A 22,366-nucleotide genomic window follows, 5' to 3' on the forward strand; every position below is an offset into this window, starting at 1 on the left:
CATTCTGCTTTGGTTACTTATTTCCTTACTATTGCTTATATTGTTCTTAAAAAGTACATTGTGTTAGCGCTATCAGCCCCAAGCGTGTCCTTCCTACTGTGCTTGTCACATAGACCAGCTTCATCTAACAACTTAGTAGCTGAATCAAGGTAAAAGACCTCACTTTGTTGCAACTGAATCAAGGTTAAAGACCTCGCTTTATGTTACAACTTAATAGCTGAGTCAAGGTAAAAGGCCTCCACAACACATTGCTGCAGAGAAAAGCAGCTTTAATTCAGATGTGGCAGAGGACTTCGGCTGTCATCATCTGCAATCAAGCGATCAGTCTCTATTTCAAAACTTGAAGTAGATGCTTGAAATGAAATGAGAATTTAGTTACTGTTCTGGCTAGTAGTGTTACTTCATGCAGCTGCTGAAGGAGAGCAACCTTACATGTTTTTTTCAAAAGAGCAGTTTGAATACCAGTAGTAAAAGCGAAGCACTAGATCTACCTATTACTAGTGAGTAATTAAACCTTGTGTTTCAGGCTTTATAAGGAGCTTTTCTTGTGACAGGCACAGGACACTGATTAGTACCAGAAATGTGTCCTGTGCATATACATGTATGGGCTATGTCTGTGCATCAGCCATTCCAGTGGGGTGAAGTGCAATTTTTAAAACTCTACTTTTTAATTGGCTTCCAGAACACCTCTACAGCACTCAGCCTTTTTTTTTTTTTTGCTTTTTAGCTGTAGACATTATTACTAATGTAAACGTTTTATCTGTGGAAGTTTTGATCTTTTGAGGTGAGAAGAGTTGGGCTTTTTTCTACAGGATTGGGGGAGTGGCTTTCTCTGTAAATACAGTCACTAGTGTACAGAGAAAATATGGGTTTAGTGGTCCTGAAATAAACTTCAGTTGAAAACATTTAAACTTGCATCTGAATCTCTAAATAGTCTGCATGCTTCCTAGCAGAGCCAAATCCCATGTATAAATATTACTGTGTGAATAGCGTCCATCTAAACCAAATATACACGGTGGAACTCAGATGCAAAAGACCTGATTTTGGGGGAGTGGCAATTAGATATTTCATTGCTGTGAAAGCTATCAGGAGAAAAAGCCTTTGAGGTTTTAACATTTAAATGAAGTTGCATGTTGTAGCTGAAGAACCTCACTGCAACCTTCTGAATAAGCTTCTGGAATAGAAGTTGTTTCTCCTTAAATACTTAAATTTCTGGAGCAATAGTGCGGTCACTTTTTCAGCCTTTGATACCAGACTGGCAGTAAATGTACACCAAGTAGGCATCTAGTTCTGTCCCAATCTAAGATGTTGATTGATGCTGAAGCTAGAGAGCTGAAAGAGGCATCTGTTTCACTTTGGAAAAGAGAACTAACCTCAGTTAGATTAATTTCTAAACACCTGTGTTAGTAGCTTCAGGGTTATCTTGGCTTTTTGCCTTTTCAGAAGTAATTTTGAATGACATGGCCACTTTGGGTGAAGTAAGAATCTTCCTGGCTTACACGACCTGTTGCTAGTTTATATCTTGGAAGGCTTCCACCCAACTCCCAATTCTTGCTGCAGAAGTAGCTATGTTAAATGTACAAGAAGTAAGTAAAGCAATGTTCTTATGCGCAAGCTTTTTCAGACACTGGTAAGTGGCTTGCTTAGTTTGGATTTACTAAAATATATCTTCCCTTCCTTGTAGAGATAAAAAATAGAGTTCTGGTACCGATGGTGAGTCCTTGGATGTGGTCCCCCTGCCAGCATATGTGTCACTCAAGCTTGTCAGACCTGACAAGCTGTTGATTAAAATTATGGATTGTTACAGATGCAGGTTGTGAGCAACACGATCCAACTGAATTGGGACTGCGGATGCACAGTCTTTCCTTGTAAGTAGTCTCCAGAAAGCAATTTGTATGCCACTGATAGCATGCAGCCTAGTGCAAGCAGCAAGAACTACTGCAAAGCATGGCTGCTCAGGTTGCGAAGGCAGTTGTTATGTGGCCTTTTCTGTAGGGCTTCTGTTTGTCCAAATTACTTCTGAAGTAGATGACCCTTATGGGTCCCTTCCAACCCGTACCATTCTGATTCTGTAACTGCTTAGGGTTGGTTAACTTGCTAGGCTGTAAATTGGTCAGTATTGAGTCTTTAAAAATATTAGCACTCTCAGTCTTTTGAATTAAACATTGCTCACTCCACATTGCTGCTGCTAGTGAGGATCTGCAGTTTGACCAGTGATTAAATTCCGATTTTTTCCTACTTGGCTGCCTGTTTCAAAAGATGCTTTTTATTTGTTCAGAGGACATTATTACAGGGAGCTAATCTCCAGGTGGCCAGGGAGTTAGCTGACCAATTGACACTGTGTAATGTATACTTGTGAATTAATTGCAAGACCGTACCCTTGGCAGGAGGTTTGTACCTTCAGGGATGCGCTTTCTCCTGCAGTTGTTCTGCGTAGTCTGTCAGCCCATTAGTTACACCAGCAGAGCTGCAAACAGAACCACTGACATGAGTTGCTTTGTGACATCCAGATCTCTGAAAGAATAAAATACATGTCTTTTCAGAGAGCTTAATTATTCTGGATCAAGGAAAGCTCTTTTATTACTGTGGGAATGATCTCTTCCTCGCAGGCAGCACAACAGGGAACAAACTGGTATGAGTGCAGAAAAAAGCATTTGGCTGGGAGAAGCAGCTGTTTGTTAAGCCAGCTGACTGACAGGAAACACATTAAGCTACGTTTATGTTGACTGTGCCTTCTAAAACAGTATTTCAGATGTGTTTTTCTAATCCTGATGTGCGTAAAAAAGTATTTGGGGAAAACAGTGGTGCGCCTTATAGACTATGGAAACAGTCTAAATTAGAGCTGAGATGGAGCTTTACTAAGTGTTCTGTTCATCTAGTGCTTCTTTTGCTGCTCCTGACACCTGTTAATGCTACCTAATGTAATGGGTCTCCGTCCTTCCCTGAAATATTGACAGTAGCAGATTCCTGCTTTTCTAAAAGCCCTGCAAAGATATAAATTTCACTTTCAAAAACCTGGGCTTCACTTGGGAGGGCTTTTGGATTCTGTGTGCATTTGGAAGGTATCAGCCTTTGGGTGAAATTACTATAACTGAACCTATTAATCTGCTGAAATTGGAATCTTAAAGAATGTATTTTGGATATGCAGACAGTACATACAACAAATGATATCTAACTTTGTGCAGCAATAAGCTGCCCCAGGTTCTTTCAGAGTTTTAATTGGCTTGTCCTACCATGTCTCTAAAACGGTATTTTCAGTGGGTAATTCTTATACTGTCTTCAGGGGAGACTTAAACGGATTGCAGGTTTTCCTGTATCTGATTCTTGGACTACAAACTCTGTGATGCTGCTGCCTGCTTTATTCTAGTTGCCCTATTTTGGTCGGCACAGCAACTTGTAAGAACCATTTTTAAATAACTGTTTGAGTCCTTTAATAGCAGTGTACTAATGATGAAAGAGCGCTGCACGGTGGTTGCTTAGTCTATCTGGAAATAGGAGACTTGGTCCAGCTTTCATTGTAGATCCCACATTCTCAAATACTAAGGTGTATTTACTGGATAAACAATAAGGCTATGCTCTTACCTCTGTTACCACCTGTCTTCTGCAACGCTGTACAACAAGACGTAACAGGTAGCAAGATCTTCTATGATGGAAAGTTACAACCAGTTGGTGTCTCAAAATAGCTTTCAGTTCTTAAGTAAAAGTAACTTCCGTGCTGTACGCGTAACTTGAAAATCTGGTGGGTGGAGGAAAAGCTAGTCCTTGTCGTATAGGCATACGCAATGAAGGAACAAAATGAGGGGGAGAGAACAGTCTCTACTGGTTTTTGGTGCTATTATGGTCTCAAATTGTCATGACAACTAATACTGTTTTTCTCTTCAGAATCTTGAAACCATGCACTTAATTTTAAGGTCATGATTATCTTCCAGCTGCTAAATGCTTAAGACGTACTGTTGAATTCACTGTTTTGTGTTCCCTTCTATGGTTACAGTTGTATCTTATGGAAGAGCCTTGCAAAACTTGTAGTTATTCCAAATCTCCTTCCTTAGGAGTGACTTAGAATATAGAGCCAGACAGCATCCCAGCAGCACTGCGTCTGTTTGGGCAGTCACACTTTCAGCATGTGGGGCTTTTAACCTCAGGCCATCAGCCTATTTTTGGTGATGAGAAGGAAGTAACAAATGACCTGATGCTTGGCATACTTCAGAGCTGCATGATCTTTGAAATGTTTCCTTTCCGAGAGTCAGCACCAAATACAGATTAGTATTTCTTTTGGAGATACTCTTATGGATATCTGCCACACAGGAAATGTTACATATGGGTTACTTCTATGAGCTATTCTTCTGTAAGCTTCTAACAACTCAATCTTAGCATGATTTCACCAGCAGTCCTAGTCAGTTGTAAGGAAATACTATCCAAGCCTGTAATTTTTATGGCCACATAAAGGTACAAACAATGAAAATTGATTATACTGATGCAACAGCCTAAACTTCATTTTTGAACCCTTCAAGTCTGGTTCCTTATTCCAAAATCTGTTCTGGTGTGGTCCAGGGGATGCAAGTAAACCAGATACCGGAGCCTGTTTTATTTAACTTGTCATCTACAGTTCACCATAGTCTTCTTCTTAGTTCTCTTTAACAAAGCTTCTGCATGTGGCCTTGCTGACTAAATAATTATAACAGGGAATGTGACACATCCAGTCCTTTTAAATATCAGAGCAGTGATTCATCGGGTGCTGAGTAACAGTCAGTGGATGCATGAGACTTAAAGGGAAAGGAAGCATATTGCTGTACATCCTACTCTAATATCATCATTGGATCTCTGTATTTCTAAAATACTGTGGTGGAGGGATGACTTAAAGCTGTGAGATGAGTTGCTCTATGCAGTCTTCTGTTCTGCTGTTCTGTTAAAGCCTGTGCTTTGAGTCTTAAGCAGCAGCACGTGCCCTTAAAACTGAACGTAAAATGCTTCTGCATGGCAAGAACTATGCATTCCCAGTGGGTATTTGACTTTCTGTTCTATTATGTATTCCCTTAAATGGCCAGAGTCTGGACTAAGTAAGTTACTTGTGGAGCCTGAAGCAAGAAGTGCTGCTTGCTATGGGCTAATTTTGCTTTTTCTGATAATCTTCAGAACTGAAACTTGCCAGAGCTCTGAGCAGAAACAATCCAACTGAGACTGCTAAGAATCACCTCTTGCTCAAATCTCTGATTCAAAAAATTTTACCCTGCCCATTTCTTTTAGCCTTGCAATGCATTTTCACTTTTCAGCGTTACACCGAAGTTATAATTGATCATTTTCAAGCCAATTTTCATCTGAGGGAAGGCAATCCAGGCCCTGCTTTTGCAGGAAAGCGTGCCGTCTCTGCTGCTGAGGGCTGGTTCTGGTCACTGTCACAGCCAGCCACTGCTGGGTCTGCCAGACTGGGCCTGCCTGTGGTGCAAGCAGCCCTGAGCCAAGTCAGACAGATGGGCGGCCGTGGTCCTTGGAGACTCACTGGTCTTGGAGTGAGACTACTCAGCAGTAGTAAAGTTTCATTAGGATCACGTGCTACCTTTTGTCTTGGAATAGCTCTAATGGAGCTCCACCTCCACAGACTTGGAGCATACCTGCTTTCTTCAGACATGCCCCATGTCTGAAGCTACAGGAGACTGGCGGAAGCGTTCAAATCTTTGTTTTAGCTATCTGATCAGCTGTTGTTCCCTGGGCTTAAATCAAACTCTTCCTCCTAGGTATTGTTTAAGCCTGCAATATATAGGAGTATCTACAATACAAATAGATTATTTTTTTTCCCTAGTCCTGTACTTTAAAATCTGCTAAGAGTAAGCTTTTTTTTTTTGAGACTTAATATTCTATAAAAGATCTAGTCCTCACTTAAATAATAATCTTAGATCCAGCTTGAGTCCTTCTGGACCTTTCAACAAGTGATTTGCATCATACAGCCCTATATATTTAGAAAAAAAAACCCCATGATCTTCAACATTTAATTGAAATTTAATGATGCTGTGCTGTCCCACTGCATTTTTAAGTCTATGATGTGGTCAGTGTGGCCATGAGTAGCCGCTTCTGTCTTTTTGGAAGATTTCTTCCCCTGCTCAGCTTCCACAGTTTGACACAGCAACAAGTAAATACTAATTCTCTGTAGCAAAAGTCATTAAGGTTGGCATTTAGCCTATCAGGTGTGGACTAAATTAGTGGAACATTATGATGTCTACTGCACAACTGTATGATTAAGTGTGCTTAAGTAACTACCTTCAAATTAGTAAGTTACTAGTTAAACACAATGTGGTTGTCTCACTCATTATCCCAGTTGGAACTGCAACTTGGATAAGGCTACAAAACTAGCTGTAACTGGGGAGTCTGTGCAGTAGTTTTTTGCTGAAATGAGAGTCCTTCTGGACTAGAAATCTATTCTAATGTTCCCTTGGTCTTACTGTTAGAAGGTAGCAATGCTTCCTTTCAGACCAAACAGAAGCCTGCTAGCTTGCCATTTCTAAAGTCAAGGGAAATTTCAATACCAAAATAGCTTATTCAGTATTTTCCTGCTCTTTTCCTCTTTGGCACCTGTCACCCCTCCCAAATAAATGCAAGTATTTTTCCCCACCTTCTAATGCTCCCTTTTTTCCACTCTTTCCACATCCACAGTCAATTGAGATGGAAGTAATAGATTTTTTTCCTTATTATAGATAAAGTCCAATTCTTATAAACTTAGTGATTTAGGCTCAACCTGTTATCAGAGTAGAGTTCAGAAACAAATCTGGCAGCAGTCATCACCTTGGTGTTGTTTAACTAGATGTCGCCACGGCAGGCAGGACTGCTGTGCAGCACTTTGTACGTACTGCTTGCTATCCACCCACTCTGGAATTGCTTTTCACTGGACTTTATACCTTTCCACAACAAGCAAGAAAAAAATAGTGTGGTTCCTCAAAGGAGCCACGTTCTCTCACAAGGAGCTATTTGGAAGTTTTGCATACGCAAGCAGGTGGCTCTGTTTCTACCTATCCCTTCTCACATATTGCAGAACATCTTCCTTCCACTTCATCTTCTAAATATTCACAATTGATCTTGCTCGCTTCACTTAACCCTGAAACCTGACTTGTGTCACTGTTATATCTCCTGTCCCCAATTTGGACTGGCTGTCACTGAAAGGATTGGATGAGTGCATGTGGCAACACAGGATGGCTTTTAACTTCTATTTCTCAGTTTGTTAGCAACACTTTAGGTACAGAATAAAGACAATGCAAAAGAGAATAGGGTAGTTCTGCCGTCCCATACAGCGAGTGAAAGATCAGCCCTTAGCTAATGCTCAGGGTGCTGATGAGTTTCCTGACTGGCACTCGCTAATGACTGAAACAGCTGAGTCAGCAGCAGATTCAGTTTGGAGACCTGGGACAGGGAAGGGAAGGCTGACTCAGCGTAACTGCTCAGCTGCTGCCTCAGGAGGAGGCGCGGAGGGAGGCTGGCTGTCACACTCAGCATCAGTCAGTGTCGGCTCAGGCCTGACGCAGAGTTACAGCAGCCTTTGAAAGCCATGCCCAGCTGGAGAGGGAGGAGGTCAGGTAGCCTGACTAAGCTAAGGCTTGGCCTGAGACAGGCAACAAGTATCAAGACAGACCCATCTGTCTGCTGGCATTCCTTTTTCACAAAAAGGAAGTCATCTTTTAATCCCATTAGAAAGACTGTAGCAGCCCAGGGAGAAAAAAAAACCTGTATTTAAAAGACACACCTGTAAGGGAAACCTTTGTCTTAAGGGCTGATTGTCATTAGTGTAGGACTAAAGCTGAGGTTGATTCATTAGAAGAGTGTGCATTTTAGATTGAGACGACCATTAGAATTTTGACTGCAGGTACACATGACTTCAATTTTAACTGAGTTCTAAGGTAGTGAACAGAACAGGTTGTGGAAGACCTTGAAGTGACTAGAAGAGAGTCTTTTTTCCTAGGAAGACTAGGAAAAGAAATGTTGGGAAAGAAAGCAGGAAAGCTTTTTAACTTCTGGGAAGGTCAGCAATTTACAAAGCTGACAATTTCTCAAATCAGAAGTGATTTGAGAAACTACGACTGAATGGAACCGCTTAAAAAAAAAATCATTTAGTTCTTCCAATTATGTTGCTTAAGTTCTAAAGCTGTGAGATCTATTAAAAACGAGCACTATTCTAAACCAAGTTAGTTTTTTATTTCTTAACTTTTCAGGTAAGCCTAGGCTTAATAGCTGTGATGGTAATTAGTTCTCCTGAACTCTTGCTTGTTTTATGTGCCATCTGGAGTTGTCAGCTGTGTGCATCACCTTAACGTGTAACTGGCTGGTTTACCTTTAGGATCTGGTTCTACCAAGAGCAATTACAGACTGTGGCTATGAACAAACTGCAAATCGTGAGACTTGTTCATCAAGGAATAACCAAGTATTAGATTTTAATATTAAACTATGCTGTATAAACAAGAGACTTGTCACATTTTCAAGCAGATGGTTTTCTGTACCAAGCCTGGCTCTAGTAGAGTGCTGGAGTAAAAGGAAGCAACACCAGCCTGGTAATCTCTTTCCCTCTTAATGTCTGTTTTGACAAAGTTACTTCTTGATGACGCTGGCCTATTCTCTTTTGAAATAAAAGCTAACAGACAGTAAAATGGAAAATTTATTAGTGCAAGTTGGTCACTCAGTTTCTGCCAACAAGTACATAATAGCATCATGCTCAATACATTATAAACAAACCTGTAAGGTAAGAAAAGTTGAACTTGTCTTGAAGTAACAATATGTTACATATTGTCATCGTCTGATTCATCCTCCTCTTTCAAAGATTCCTATTTAAAAAAAGAAAAATAATAAAAAATAGTTTAAAACAGTTTTATAATCCAGGCTATGAACAAAACAAGTTTTGCTGTAGCTCTACAACCCTCTCAGTCTGTCCAATGTCTGTTGATACCTCTAGAAGGTAACACCAAGCATCACCATGACTTTCAGAACAAAAGCAAAGATGTTAAATGTTATAAGTCTAACTGTCTCCAGCTGGTTATCTTTAAAGCTGTTCTAGGCAACAGGACTGGCTCCCTCTCTACTCACTTGTACCTCTGTGGAAGAGTTAACACCTTCACTTTTGAAGGAGAAACATGCCACCTGCATGAGCCTGCCTCATTACGCTGGTTTTGAAAGCGGGAACTAAGCCTGGATTACACCATACACTTCACTGTTCTCTATTCAGAGTAACACCAGCTAACACTTAACTGCTGTGTGTTGTAAGTATGCATTTTCCCCGTCAACACCACAGCAGAAGCCTGACCTTCAGTGAGCTCCTTCTAGTCCAGCTTGTTTGCCAACTGAAGCACTGAGACAACACCAAAATCACACCTTACCTTGGCATATTTTTCTGCTTCTTCCCTGATGTCTTTGGGAACAATTTCATGTTTTCCGTTGGTTACTGCCAAAAGAAAGAGTACATCTTAAGTAGAATTCACATAAAGACCTTGACATACAGTGTGAAGTTAAGAAGCAATGTTTCACTTTAGTAACGGAAAGTTATCAATTTTCTATAATGTTTATAGAAATTGCAGAAATGCATTACTTTCTCCAACCCAGCTGAGTTCCAGCTCAAAAGCTTTATCCTTTACTTCGTCATGAACTATGTAGATTCTGGAAGGAACAGAGAAAGTACAAATTAGAGCAGATTGATCAATAGGCTCAATAAACTTTCTTCCTTTCACAAATTTCTTTGATCGAAGTACTCTTCTTATGGTTAAGAGCTCTCCCCATGCTTTTTCCCCTGCACGCACACACATTCCATCAGAGAATCTTCCAGCCTTAATTGCTAATATAACAATACATTAAATGATTACAGCTAAAATGCAGGTTGAGATATTCAAGTTATCCTAATCAGAACACACATTAAATTTCAGATGCTGCACAACCAAGGCTACATCATCACTGCCTGCCTCTGCTAGATTAGATGTAATACAGCCACAAGTGTCCTATATTTCTCCTCTACATCTTATTTCAGTTAACACTTGGGACTAAATCCCAACACCATAGTATCTTGTGCCTAATTAGATCTTTATTTGGACTGCCATGCTTATGGCAAACATGATAGCAATCAGAATTTAAACTACACACGGTACTACATCATATGCGGTACCACCCTGACCAGTAAAATCACTAGGTCTGTGGATAAAACTGTTACACTTATAATAGCAATATTGATTTGACTGCATCATTGTGTTCAGTCCTCTGTGGCAACACAGGTAAACCAACTACAACCCTGAGTTGAGACATACGCTCAAACCAACAGCAGAAGTTAAAATAACCTCTGGCTTCACTTCTGTACAAGATTGTATTCCTTAGTTTATTTCAGAAAGCATTAATAAGTCCATAAATAAAGCACCATGCTAAGTACTTCCAGTTAAAGTGTGATAAAAATATTGTGGAACGAATACAAAGAACTGAGTTAACACTGGTGTGCGAGGAATATCACTATGTGCTTATATTCTTCTGACACACTCTGTCACTGTCAGACTGCACTTACTGATCATCACCCAAGATGATCTCTGGGTGTTTCTTAAGCATTCAGCTGGTCACAAGACTTCTGCAACAAAGCGTGCCCTTACAAGCTCTTGAAGAAATCATCACTCTGGACTCCAGCTGGTACTTTAGGGTTACAAAAAATGGTTAAAATCTTTGCTTTCTTTCTAAATGCCACTAAGGAGCTGACTTTGAGCTGAAAAACAGAACTATATCTACAGCTGAGGCAAAATTAAAGAAGTCTTTTCATTATTTGAAAATCCATGCCTTACTTGTGCTGTTGTAACGGCTTTGAGCTCCTTGCAAGGTTTCAAGAACAAAGGTCCTACAAATTCTTTCCTCTAGCTGCTGCCATGACAGCCTCAAACACAAACTCCAAAATAAACTGACACTCTCCAACAGCAATGATAGAAGCACACCTATTACTTCTTTATAAATTTCTAAGCAATAGCCAGTAAGGGCTGGAGGTTACAGTTTTGCAGCTGCAGATGGTAACATTTGTGATAAACATAGGGCACATCCCTAAGCATTCAAATCAAGTCTTGAAGATACCTGGAAGGATACTTGTGTTACTAATCCAAAGTATTTTAAAGCTAGTTTACTGCTGGCCAACTCATGCTCTACCTAGCAAGTCCTCTCTCTTCCTGGTATCTTTTTCCCCCTCACTAGCACTTGACTTACGGAATGGCACCTTTTCCCCGCTGCAAGTCCACTACCCTCACACAGTTTACGGGACAGTATTAGTGGCTACAGACAATTACATCACTGATGTGTCATCCTAAATTGCATCAGTAAATAGCAAATTACATGTTTCCGGTCTCTTCATGTGGTATCAAGCTTAATCATTTAAATGAGACCAGCTATACTCTATGTACATCTTACAACCAGGATACCAGGGAGCTTCTCCCACCTGTCACCTGGTTTATATATTTTAGAACCAATTCACAGTTTAAGCTTTAATCCACTGCTGCGACAAGTTACACCTATAATAAGTTGCAGAGGAGATCAAAAGGCATATTTTTTACATCTTTTGGCATTTTTCAGTACCAAGTAGCACATCCCATCCGACAAGAAGAGAAAAACTACTAGCAGAACTAGAGCCAGCATGAGCGCTCATCTAGTATAAATGAGACCTGGTACCCCATTAGAAGGAGCAGCTTCAGTTTGAAACCATAGCAAGCTCACCAGTACAGATTTTTATCGAGTTGGAAAAACAAGTTGTAGACTTACATTTTCGCAACCTCTTTAACAACATCACGGCAGGTCATTTCTTTCATCTGCAGAGACAAAAATATACACAGCTTAAGACAAGATACTGTTCTCCACGTCCACACAGCAAGAACATGAGTGGCTATGCATGTGCCTAACGAGCTTATTCTTCAGTCATGATAAGTGACAAAAAGACTAGAACCAGATTTATATTCTTTCAGAGAGTGCATCTTTCAGCCTGCTTTATGGGAGTCATTTTTCCAGTGAAGAACTCTACAACTGAAAGATTCTCTGAAAAATCCTGTTACATGGAAGCTTCCCAAGTTTTAAGCACCCATCAACTGGAAGGTCGGAAACCAAACAGATAAACCTCAACACTGTAAAAGCTTGACTTGTTCTTAAATGCTTTATGATCAACTGACATAAAATAACCACACATGCAGTATAGGGGAGGCACCATACTTTCACGGATAATATTCATATTCTCTTTAGTCAGTAGAGCAATACTTTTGATCTCACTAACATTGTACGTAAGCAGTTTTGACTTTTAAGTAATGCCCTAAGAGGAGACTGTTGTTCCAGGGAGACAACCAGCGGCATGCCCGAGCAAGGGATCAGCATCTCAGTTCACATTTTGTCACTGTTGCATCACAATTTCGGAGTTTCACAGTTGATCAAAACAAAGCCTTGTGCCAATTTCCATGACATCACAAACTTCTGGTTTGTAGGTCAAATCTCTTGCCAGTCAACTCTTCTGGCCTATGGAGTAGCAATATAGTCTACTATATTTTATTATTTCAGGGTTAAAACAAGATTAGCCTCATTACTTTTCTCAGGTTTTCATTTGCACAAACCAGAGAAACATCAGCCTTTGATACCGCACTCACAAAAACATGCCTGTCATCATTCATTGAAACCAGCAAGCATTAGCCAGAAAATACAGGCCAATACAGTGCCCCTTTAACTGACCCTTTCTCTAGCATGAAATGACTTCCAAGCTCAAAGTAAATTATTGTTTCCTTCCCCCCCCCCCCCATTATTTACACTAAGCTTAGAATGTAAACCATTCATTATGTAGTTTACCATCTCTTCCCATTCTCAAAATGTATGGAAGCTTGTTTTCAGACATCGGTGAAGGAACCGAGATGACAACAGTCCTTTGTTAATGTCAAGTGTCACAGCACTGTCTGGGGTGAAGCACATGCCCACGAGAGCATCAGGCCAGAAGAGAAATGCCCGTGCCTGGTCAGACACACATGTCACCACAGTTCCATCCCAACAAGTGTCCTACACTGATAGAGACCCACTGTCCCAGCCCTTACGCGTGTGACACTCGATTCTTAACACAGACAGCACCGGCTGCTCTGCACAAACATAACTTCACTCAAACATTTAAATTACTGTGTGCATCGATGCGTATCAAGTTAGCAGTGAAATAGGAAAACCCAAAGGCCTGCTACTGTCAAACATATTTAGGAAAGAAAAAGCTGGAGTCAATTTGCTTTTTGCCATTATTCTTCTCCCCTGCCAAATATGTTAGTTCTGCAGACAAGAGTAAACACTGTAGTGTATTGCAGGAGTTAATTATATCCATGTATCAAAAGGTTGCAGGTAGCATCCAAGCTGGGTGAGAAGCACTGAAGAAGAGACCAAGAGATTCAAGTACTCCAGATATCAGACATTTGCATACGATGCAACAGAGGTGTTTTCTGCCTGCATCCTCAGCAACACACAAGGGTTTCACTTACTGTGTTCCCTCACAGTACAGGATCTGCTCTGCTTTACCTGTAAAGCAGGTTTAAAGCTCTGACTGCCCACCTGCCTCTTACTTGCCATCTGTAGTCACCTCTTCCACAGGACCAAACCTTACTTTACAGGTATCACTTCCCAAGAGCTTTTGTATTTATGTCTTTTTCCCATTTCAGTTTTGACAAATTCATGTCATCAAAATTAACTCTGACCCGGAAACCTGCCCAGTCTATGGTTAACAAAAAGTGTCGGCACACAAGACTAGACTTGCTTCACGTTGCTGTGGCAAGATCATGTGTGTTACCAAACACTTTCAGCAAACAAGCCGTTAAATAATTAAATAAGTCTACGCAGTCAGGACATATGACACACTACGTACTGAATTTTACAAGCTGTAAAATTTAAGCAACGCATACTTTTTAATCAAAAAAGTGTTCAAGGCCAGGTTGGATGGGACTTTGAGCAATCTGATCCAGCAGAAGGTGTTTCTGCCCATGGCAGGAACACAGAACTGGATGATCTTTAATGTCGCTTCCAAGCCAATCCATTCTATGATCTATGATTTATTAGCTGTATGAAAATTCGGTCAATGAAAAAAATTTTTGAAAATCCCAGCACTGCACAGAAAATGAAATTTTTGGGGTACGTTATCTATTACCCAACATCAACTTTCTGACAGTTTGCACACCTGAAAACTGAAATTAGGATTTCTCAGACACCAAGATTCTTTATTAAGATTAGACGATCCTGTAGGCTTCTCATTTCTGATTTGGTATTCAAGGACATGACCAGATTCAGGATTGACAGAAGCAAGTCCAGGAACATTTGTGGTTTTCCTGTCATATTTCAGTTCTAACACTACAGCAGCCCAAGCAGACTAGTCTTAAAATCATGACACCCGTATGAACTCTGAACCTTTCCCCGAACAACATAAAAAAGATGCAAGCAGAGCATAAAGTAAGTTACATGAGACAGACCAGGAGTAGCACTGTCCCATGTTAACTGCCTCTAGTTCCAAGAGTATGGAGTATTAACAGAAAAGAGGAGGGCAGAAGTCTTTTAAGCCTCTAACACAGCTCTAAATCGGCTCAAGACACAGCTTAGCACATTTCAGTAGTCTTCTCTCCAGACTGGTTTTACTCAGCAAGCTGTTTGGATGCTCATTCCAACGGCTACAAAACAACTCCGCGTGCACTCCCAGAACCTCCTTGTACAGTATTGTGCAAGCAGGAAATGCCAAACAGAAAGGGCTTTTTTGTAACAATGATGGCATGCCATATGGTTGTACTCTTCCCAGTGTTCAAAGCACTGAAATGCTTTTCATCAGGCACGTAAAGGTGTTTTGAAAGGTGTTCTGCATTCAGCAACAACAGCTGCTTGAACAGATCCTTTCAAAAAAGGCAGTACCTCAACACCAGTCAGTGGGGAAACACTGCCTTACCTGGAAAGGATTTTATTTCTCTCCATTACATTTTCAGAGTCATAATCATTCAATACGATATGATAATACACCAATGGTCATTCAGTACTCTGCAGATCCACTCATTGTCCTTAACAAGCTCAGCTTTTCTCAACTTTTAAACAAAACATTTAGGGAAAAAAATAGACATATCACCCTGTACAAAGCTGCCCTAACATTTTCATCGACAACTGAAAACTTAGTTACGCTTTCATATTCACTCAGTTACTTTGCTCACCGGCATGCATGAGAGTGTATGTTTGCTTCCTGCACTAAACACACGCACACCCTACAGACTACTCATTGCCCAAAGCAAGACCTGGGATATCCTGCTCTTGCAGAGGCAGCATTATCCTAGAACATACAAGGAAATATTCCATCTGCTTCTCTTGTATCTCATGTATTTAGGCATCCAAAAAGGTAACACAGTCAACTGGGAATGTGTCTTGAAACAGCACAACAGAACTGTAACATCCTACCTGGAGTTTTTCTATTTCTGTCTTTGCAGCCTGTCTGGCTTTGCCGATGGCACACCCCCAGTAACCCTAAAAAAGAGAAAAAACCAAAAAAAGCACATTTAATTAAATACTGAGCCCCCTGCTGCAGTTCTTGCGGTCACTTAGTGTGTGACAATCCCGCCCTACTCACACAGTGAGAGGCTGATACACAGTAAACCCTCGTATTGTTCTCTCTCCAGGCATATTCCCAATTGCTGAACAGAACCAAGGGAGTGGGTTAAGCACTACCCCTACTGAAAGAAAATGGAAGAGCTCAGTAGCTCCTGGATAGAAATTTGCAATTTGTTGCAATAGATGATTTTTTTCATTGTTATTACAGTAAGTGGAAGAACAAACTAGAATTGGAAAAGTTCTACAGCACCAAAAAAACCCCAAACCCACTCACCATAAAAATATACTGAAGCATAAGCACATAATTAAGGATTTCTATTTCCCTCAACAGCTCTGGCATTGGATATATTGAAATAAAATAAAAATAAAGAAAAAGACAACAGCATGAGCGTGTACCGTCCCGTGTGCTATACATGGCTGAAAAGGCAGCACAGGCGGCAAACTAAGCTATCTATATTGAGTTGATTCGCTGTTTGCACCCAGTGTCAGCAGCAGCCCTCTCTTACCTGAAGCACTGTGTAAATGGGCTGCCACTACAGTGCTTACCAGTTTTGGGGCAGCACATGGGACTTTTCCTTGGCTATAACCAGCTGGAATGGACTCCCAAATATTTCATAGACAAGCTTTGGAACTAGTTTCATGGAGACTTTACTTCTGAGATACACAGCATGTGTGTAACAAGGACACGCGAATGAGCAAAACACAGTTCTGAGATCTTCCCAGGCAAAAAGAGGAAAACATGAATTCCAAAACAGCACTTTTGGAATGACAGTATTTTCCTAACTAGGAACTAGTTATGCCAATATCAAAGTATTTCTGACACACTCACGTATGAAACTCCTGATGGATCAATCATGTACAGCTGTGCCCCATCGTCCTCATCATAGGAGCCCAACATGAAACTAGAGGGGAAATGCAAAATTAGAAACATTTCTTCTACCCACCCACGCAGGATTACAAAGACTACACCAGCTCAGGCTGCCTGTGCTCTCCCTGGAGCAGAACTCCTACTATCCTGCTACACTTCATTAACCAATTTGTATGAACAGTTCAGTGTTACTATGACAGCCGGGCGTGCAGCTGACAGAAACACTTTACTCCTCTACAAGCAGAGAAGCAGATCTCTGTGTATCAGTCCACTTGCACCAGAACTCACAGGAGTTGTAACCTGCTCTGTGGGTATTGTAAGGACGGTTGCAGAGGAAAGTCCTGCTTTCATCACTTTAAACAGATCTAACACTATCAACTCTTCCACTTAAAAATTCAGGCAAATTCTGGCAATCTGAACTCTTCACCTAAGGTTTGATACACACGAGGAAAGGCAAAGGAAATCTGTTTATGAGGTAACTATAGGTTTCTAATTCCAAGTTTAAAAAAAAGACCTCAGACAACCCAAGTAGTTCCAGCAGTTGTGAAACAAAAGGTCCTTACAAATAGTGTGCGTTTCAAAGAGTTACCTGCAGCCAAAAGGTCTGACGGCACTGTACAGCGTGTATGCGTGCACATACATCGCCACTCTGTCTGCGAGGTGCTAAATAATAAAAGAAAACACAACATCAGAAACCCTTATTTTCAGAAATAAGGAAACTTCAAGCAGTAAAATTTAATTCTCTGTGTCAAGACTGGGAGTGCAAAAGTAAAACTGGGTGAACTGCACCGATTTCTTACCTTCAGAGGAATATCATAGCCATAGTTTGACCTGAAGTTAGAAGCCTCTTCTCTGGCTATGTCTGCCAAAGAACGAGCATCTGCCAGGAGCCCCGCTACCGCCTGAAATGAGAGTGGTGATCAGCTGCACCATCACACCTTGTGATAACTTAATGAAACTGATGGACAAAATCCAGTTATAGATGACTTAACTGAGATCTTTACTGAATCCCACATACTACAAATGAATTCAATCAAACTGTCCATCTGCTAGGAAGCTCAAAACATGTCAACAGGATCATATATTAATAAAAAACAGAGTTTTTCTCTAGGAAAATCAGTAACCAAAATTATCTTCATGTTAAACAGTGTCTTTTGATTTGCCACAACTACACTAACCCAAGCAACATTTCATATAATACATATATTCAACAGGTAATTTCAGGCATTTCTGTCACACACAACCGCTACTTGATAACATCCCAACATCACTGTTCTGTATAAGCCTGTAAGATGTTCACCAGTCTTTAAAGAAATCAGTGACTCTCACACTGTTGGGAAGAGAATCCAGTATGCAGTGTGTTTTTCCATTAACAGACTTTTCATTAATTGTGTAAAAACGTACCACTTTGAAGACTTGTGGTTATATTTACCTTTAAGTCTGAACAACTGGAATACTGAAAAACATTTCAGAAAAATCCAAACCAGCCTCAAAACGTGTATGTCTGCTATTTACATTTGGATTTTATTTCTATGTGTGTGCAATCAAGAAAAAATAACAGAAAACAGTAAAAAAAACCCAGCATTTCCAACTGCACACAGAAATATGAACATTGCTTTCTTAATCTACTTATTATTGAGTCTCCAGTTCACAGACTTCTGTTCTTGGGGACATCCCTTTCAATTTACAAAGAACTAAAATTAAACAGCCTCTTACCATTCCAACATGTCGATCTACATTGAAGAGGCGTTTATTGGAACCCTCCTCATAAAGCTTGGACAGAACTAGTTTTTCTACTCCGAAGACAACACCGTCTTTGCATCTGATCCCAATTGCTGTACTAGAAGATAAGATAAACGTGTTTCTCACACACAGAACCATAGCATGAAATAGGTAAGATGGAATTAACAAAATGGGAGAGAAAATTACATAATTCCGCAGAAGTAGGTTTGTTACAAATCCACTTTAGTATTGAAGACAACAAGGTGAGCAAAAAGCCAAAGCTCACTAAAAGTCCCCACCTAAATCATCTTGGACAGACTGTATGCAGCAGTGGCACTGTTCGGAGCAACCGCAGATCTGCTGCCCCCCCAGTGAGCTCAATGACACACTGGTGTCAAAACCACTGACTGTTCAGCCTCTCCTTTTGGTAAATTCGTGTTGATCTGGGAGATGCAAATGCTCCCATTGCGCTTAGGGACACGGTTTAGTGGTGGAGTTGGTGCTGTTGGGTTAAGGGTTGGACTAGATCATAGAACCACAGAACCATTAAGGTTGGAAAAGACCTCTAAGATCTTCCAGTGCAACCATCAGCACAGCACCACTGTGCCTACTAAACCATGTCCCGAAACGCCGTGTCTACAAGTTTTTTGAACATCTCCATGGATGGTGACTCCACCACTTCCCTGGACAGCCTGTTCAGGTGTTTTACCACTCTGTCAGTAAAGAATTTTTTCCTCATATCCAATCCGAGCCTCCCCTGGCACAACCTGAGGCCATTTCCTCTCATCCTACCCCTTGTTACTTGGGAGAAGAGACCAACACTCACCTCACTACAACCTCTTTCAGGTAGTTGAAGAGAGCAATGAGGTCTCCCCTCAGTCTGCTCCAGTTCCCTCAGCTGCTCTTCATAAGACTTGTTCTCCAGATTCTTCACCAGCTTAAATGGTGATGATCTTAAAGGTCTTTTCTAGCCTGCACAATTCTGCGTTTCTTTTTCTAACCCTCAAAAACTGCATCAGGCGCAAATGGCCAACCATGGCACACAGAAAATACTTTGCTAATCCTTGTTTGGCAGCATGTGGCTACAATCAGACACTCGGGCAATCCTGTTCAGGCCTGGCTACAACTAGAGCACAGCTGCTACTTCGCATGCATTTGAGGAAAGACATATGTTCTCAGAGAAGCTGATGCAGCTTTAGCAGAACTTGGATGTCCTCAGTTTCTCGAGAAATACATGTGAAGTCATTGTAAATTTACAAGGCCCTAAGCATGTCAGTGTTTCAGTGCCTCAATTCACATGGGCATTTGGGTGCTGCCACAGCTCTACTACTGTAACAGCTAAGCAACCTTACCAGGACCAGGTTGGATGAGGCTTTGAGCAACCTGATCCAGTAGGAGGTGTCCCTGCGCATGGCAAGGGGGCTGGAACTGGATGATCTTTAAGGTCCCTTCCAACCCAAACCGTTCTGTGATTCTATGAGACTTGCAAGCAGATTTTTTTCTCCAGAGTGTAAGATTTTTATTGCATTTAATGCACATAAGTAAGTTTACTGCCTTTCTTTGCATCCTCCACAACATATCCATTTCTAGCAAGCAAAAATGACTCCTAGAAAGAGTGAAAAGCAATTCCTAGCAAGCAATATAGATTACACTACTTGTACACTTAATTTGAAGCCTCCCAAAATGAACCTGGGGACGCAGTTGCTCAGAACTAATTTTAGCAGCATATATACAAAGTCATCACGCTTGTCCAGTTACACTGCTTTAAAAAAAGATCAACCAACCCACAGATAAAGACGCAGGTATTTGTATCTTACCTACTATTCTCCACAGCTTTCATAGCATATTCAACCTGAAACACTCTGCCATCTGGAGAAAATGTGGAAGCCGACAGGTCATACTGAAGAAGAAAACACACCAGTCAGGAAAAAGAACATTATATCCAAACATTTTCAGTATAAACCTATTTATTTAAACATGCAAGACTGTCGCTTGCATGCCACTAGTGGCTATGAAGACGAGGACAGACTTTTTTAGCAGGTCCCGTCATGATCAGACAAGGGGGAATGGTTTTAAACTGAAAGAAGGGAGACTCAGACTGGATATAAGGGAGAACTTGATTATGCTGAGGGTGGTGAGGCACTGGCACAGGTTGCCCAGAGAAGATGTGGCCACCCCATCCCTGGAGGTGTTCAAGGCCAGGTCTGTTGAGGCTTTGAGCTACTTGATCCAGTGGGAGGTGTCCCTGCCCATGGCAGGGGGGTTGGTACTAGACGATCTTCAAGGTCCCTTCCAACCCAAACCATTCTATGATTCCATGATAAGATGCGAGTGAACGCTAACCACTACAAGGAATCATTGCATCTGTGTTGCATAAACCCACAATTCCAACCCTATCCACTCAGGCCTCACACAGGGCTGACTCACGGAGCATTGCACAATGCCCAAAACCTACAGGAAGTCCCTGCATGCCTTTTAGATTGATTTTATGTATATTCTAAAAAGAAACTAGGTATTTTATAGCAGGGATGTATTTGAAACGCATAACAGAATCACTAGGTTGGAAAAGATCTCCAGAATCGAGTCCAACCATTCCTACCAACCACTAAACCATGCCCCCGAGCATCTCATCCACCTGTATTTTAAATACCTCCAGGGATGGTGACTCCCTCGCCTCCCTGGGCAGCCTCTGCCAGTGCCTGATGACCCTTTCTGTGAAAATTTTTTTTCTGACATCCAGCCTGAACCTCCCCTGGCGCAGCTTCAGGCCATTCCCCCTTGTCCTGTCCCCTGACACTTGGAAGAAGAGGCCAGCTCACTCCTCTCCACAACCTCCTTTCAGGTAGTTGTAGTGAGCAATGAGGTCTCCCCTCAGGCTCCTCTTCTCAAGGCTAAACAATCCCAGTTCCCTCAGCTGCTCCATCACAGAATAACAGAATGCCCCGAGTTGGAAGTGACCCACAAGGATCATTGAGTCCAACTCCTGTCCCTGCATAGGACAGTCACAACATTCACACCATGTGTTTGAGGGTGTTGTCCAAAGGATTCTGGAATATTATCAGGCTTGGGGCTGTAACTGTTTCCCTGGGGAGCTGTTCCAGTGCTCCACCACCCTCTGGGTGAAGAACCTTGTCCTAATGTGCAACCTAACCCTCCCCTTGCACATCTTCCTGCCATTCCCTCAGGTCCTGTCATTGGTGACCAGAGAGAATAGCTCAGCACGTGAGGGGCAGGTGGGCTCCCTGCTGCCAGAAACGCAGGAGCGCAGAGCAGGGGCCAGCATGGGGGTGTGGGGGCACACAGTGGGGGTATGCAAGCGATCCAAGGGGTGTGTCGGGGGGAAGATGCAAGGGATCCAAGGCAGGGGGGGCAGTGAGATGCAAGGGATCCAAGGTGGGGGGCGAGATGCAAGGGATCCAAGGGGGGGAGGGATGCGGGGGATCCACGGGGAGGGGTGAGATGCAAGGGATCCAAGGCGAGGGGGGGGAATTGAGGTGCAAGGGATTCAAGGGGGGTGTGAGATGCAAGGGATCCACGGGGGAAGGGGGGGGGGGGGGGGGGTTTGAGATGCAAGAGATCCAAGAGTGGGGGGGGCTGTTGAGATGCAAGGGATCCAAGGGGGGGGGGGGGGGGGGGGTTTGAGATGCGGGGGGGAGTGAGATGCAAGGGATCCAAGGGGGTGGGGGGGTGAGATGCAAAGGATCCAAGGCCGGGGTGAAAGATGCACGGGATCCAGAGCTGCGAAGCGTTCGGGGAGGCGGGGAACAGACGCAGGGGATCCAAAGGGTGGGACGAGATCCACGGGCTGCAGGGGGGGAAATGCGGGGGTTACAAGACTGCGAGGGCTCTGGAAGTGATGCGGAGGGGGGGTGCGAGGCCTCCAGAGAAGGGAACGCGGGGGGGAAGAAGCGGTTCTCCACGGCCGGGCCTCCCACAGCCGTCCCCCCGGCGCCATTCTCTCTGCCCGATGCCGCCGCCGTGACTCAGCGTCCGCACCCGGCCGCGTCACGGTGCCGCTCGGCGGCGTCGCTGGGCTCGGCGCTGCGGGCAGGGCCGCGCGGGGCCGGGCTGCACTCACCCCGGTGCCGATGGAGCTCATGGCGGCGGCGGCGGCGCCTCAGCCCCGGCCGCTCCCGTGCCCCCCGCGCCCCTCGTGCCTCGCACCGCGCAGCAACGCTCGCGCCCATTGGCTGCCGAGAGCCGGCCAATCGCCGGGCGGGGAGG

At 42.6% G+C, this 22,366-nt stretch overlaps 1 protein-coding gene across 2 annotated transcripts; it reads right to left on the reverse strand.

Moving 5' to 3' along the window:
* Positions 1-8,408: 8,408 nt before the first annotated feature.
* On the reverse strand, positions 8,409-22,357 carry PSMA3 (proteasome 20S subunit alpha 3). Of its 2 annotated transcripts, XM_054067316.1 has the most exons (12): positions 22,221-22,357; positions 19,960-20,042; positions 18,137-18,260; positions 17,221-17,322; positions 17,010-17,083; positions 16,382-16,454; positions 15,403-15,468; positions 11,737-11,783; positions 9,557-9,624; positions 9,348-9,412; positions 8,710-8,798; positions 8,409-8,608 (listed from the first exon to the last, which is right to left on the reverse strand). In XM_054067316.1, exons 1-11 carry the CDS (start codon positions 22,239-22,241, stop codon positions 8,754-8,756), a joined length of 768 nt encoding a protein of 255 aa, XP_053923291.1. In that variant the 5' UTR covers positions 22,242-22,357; the 3' UTR covers positions 8,409-8,608; positions 8,710-8,753. The 2 variants fall into 2 exon arrangements, with proteins under 2 accessions (XP_053923291.1, XP_053923290.1); XM_054067315.1 differs by lacking the exon at positions 8,409-8,608 and having other exon boundaries at positions 8,615-8,798.
* Positions 22,358-22,366: the final 9 nt, after the last annotated feature.

Source organism: Cuculus canorus, chromosome 5 (genome assembly GCF_017976375.1).
Source record: "Cuculus canorus isolate bCucCan1 chromosome 5, bCucCan1.pri, whole genome shotgun sequence".
NCBI classification, from domain to species: Eukaryota; Metazoa; Chordata; class Aves; order Cuculiformes; family Cuculidae; genus Cuculus; species Cuculus canorus.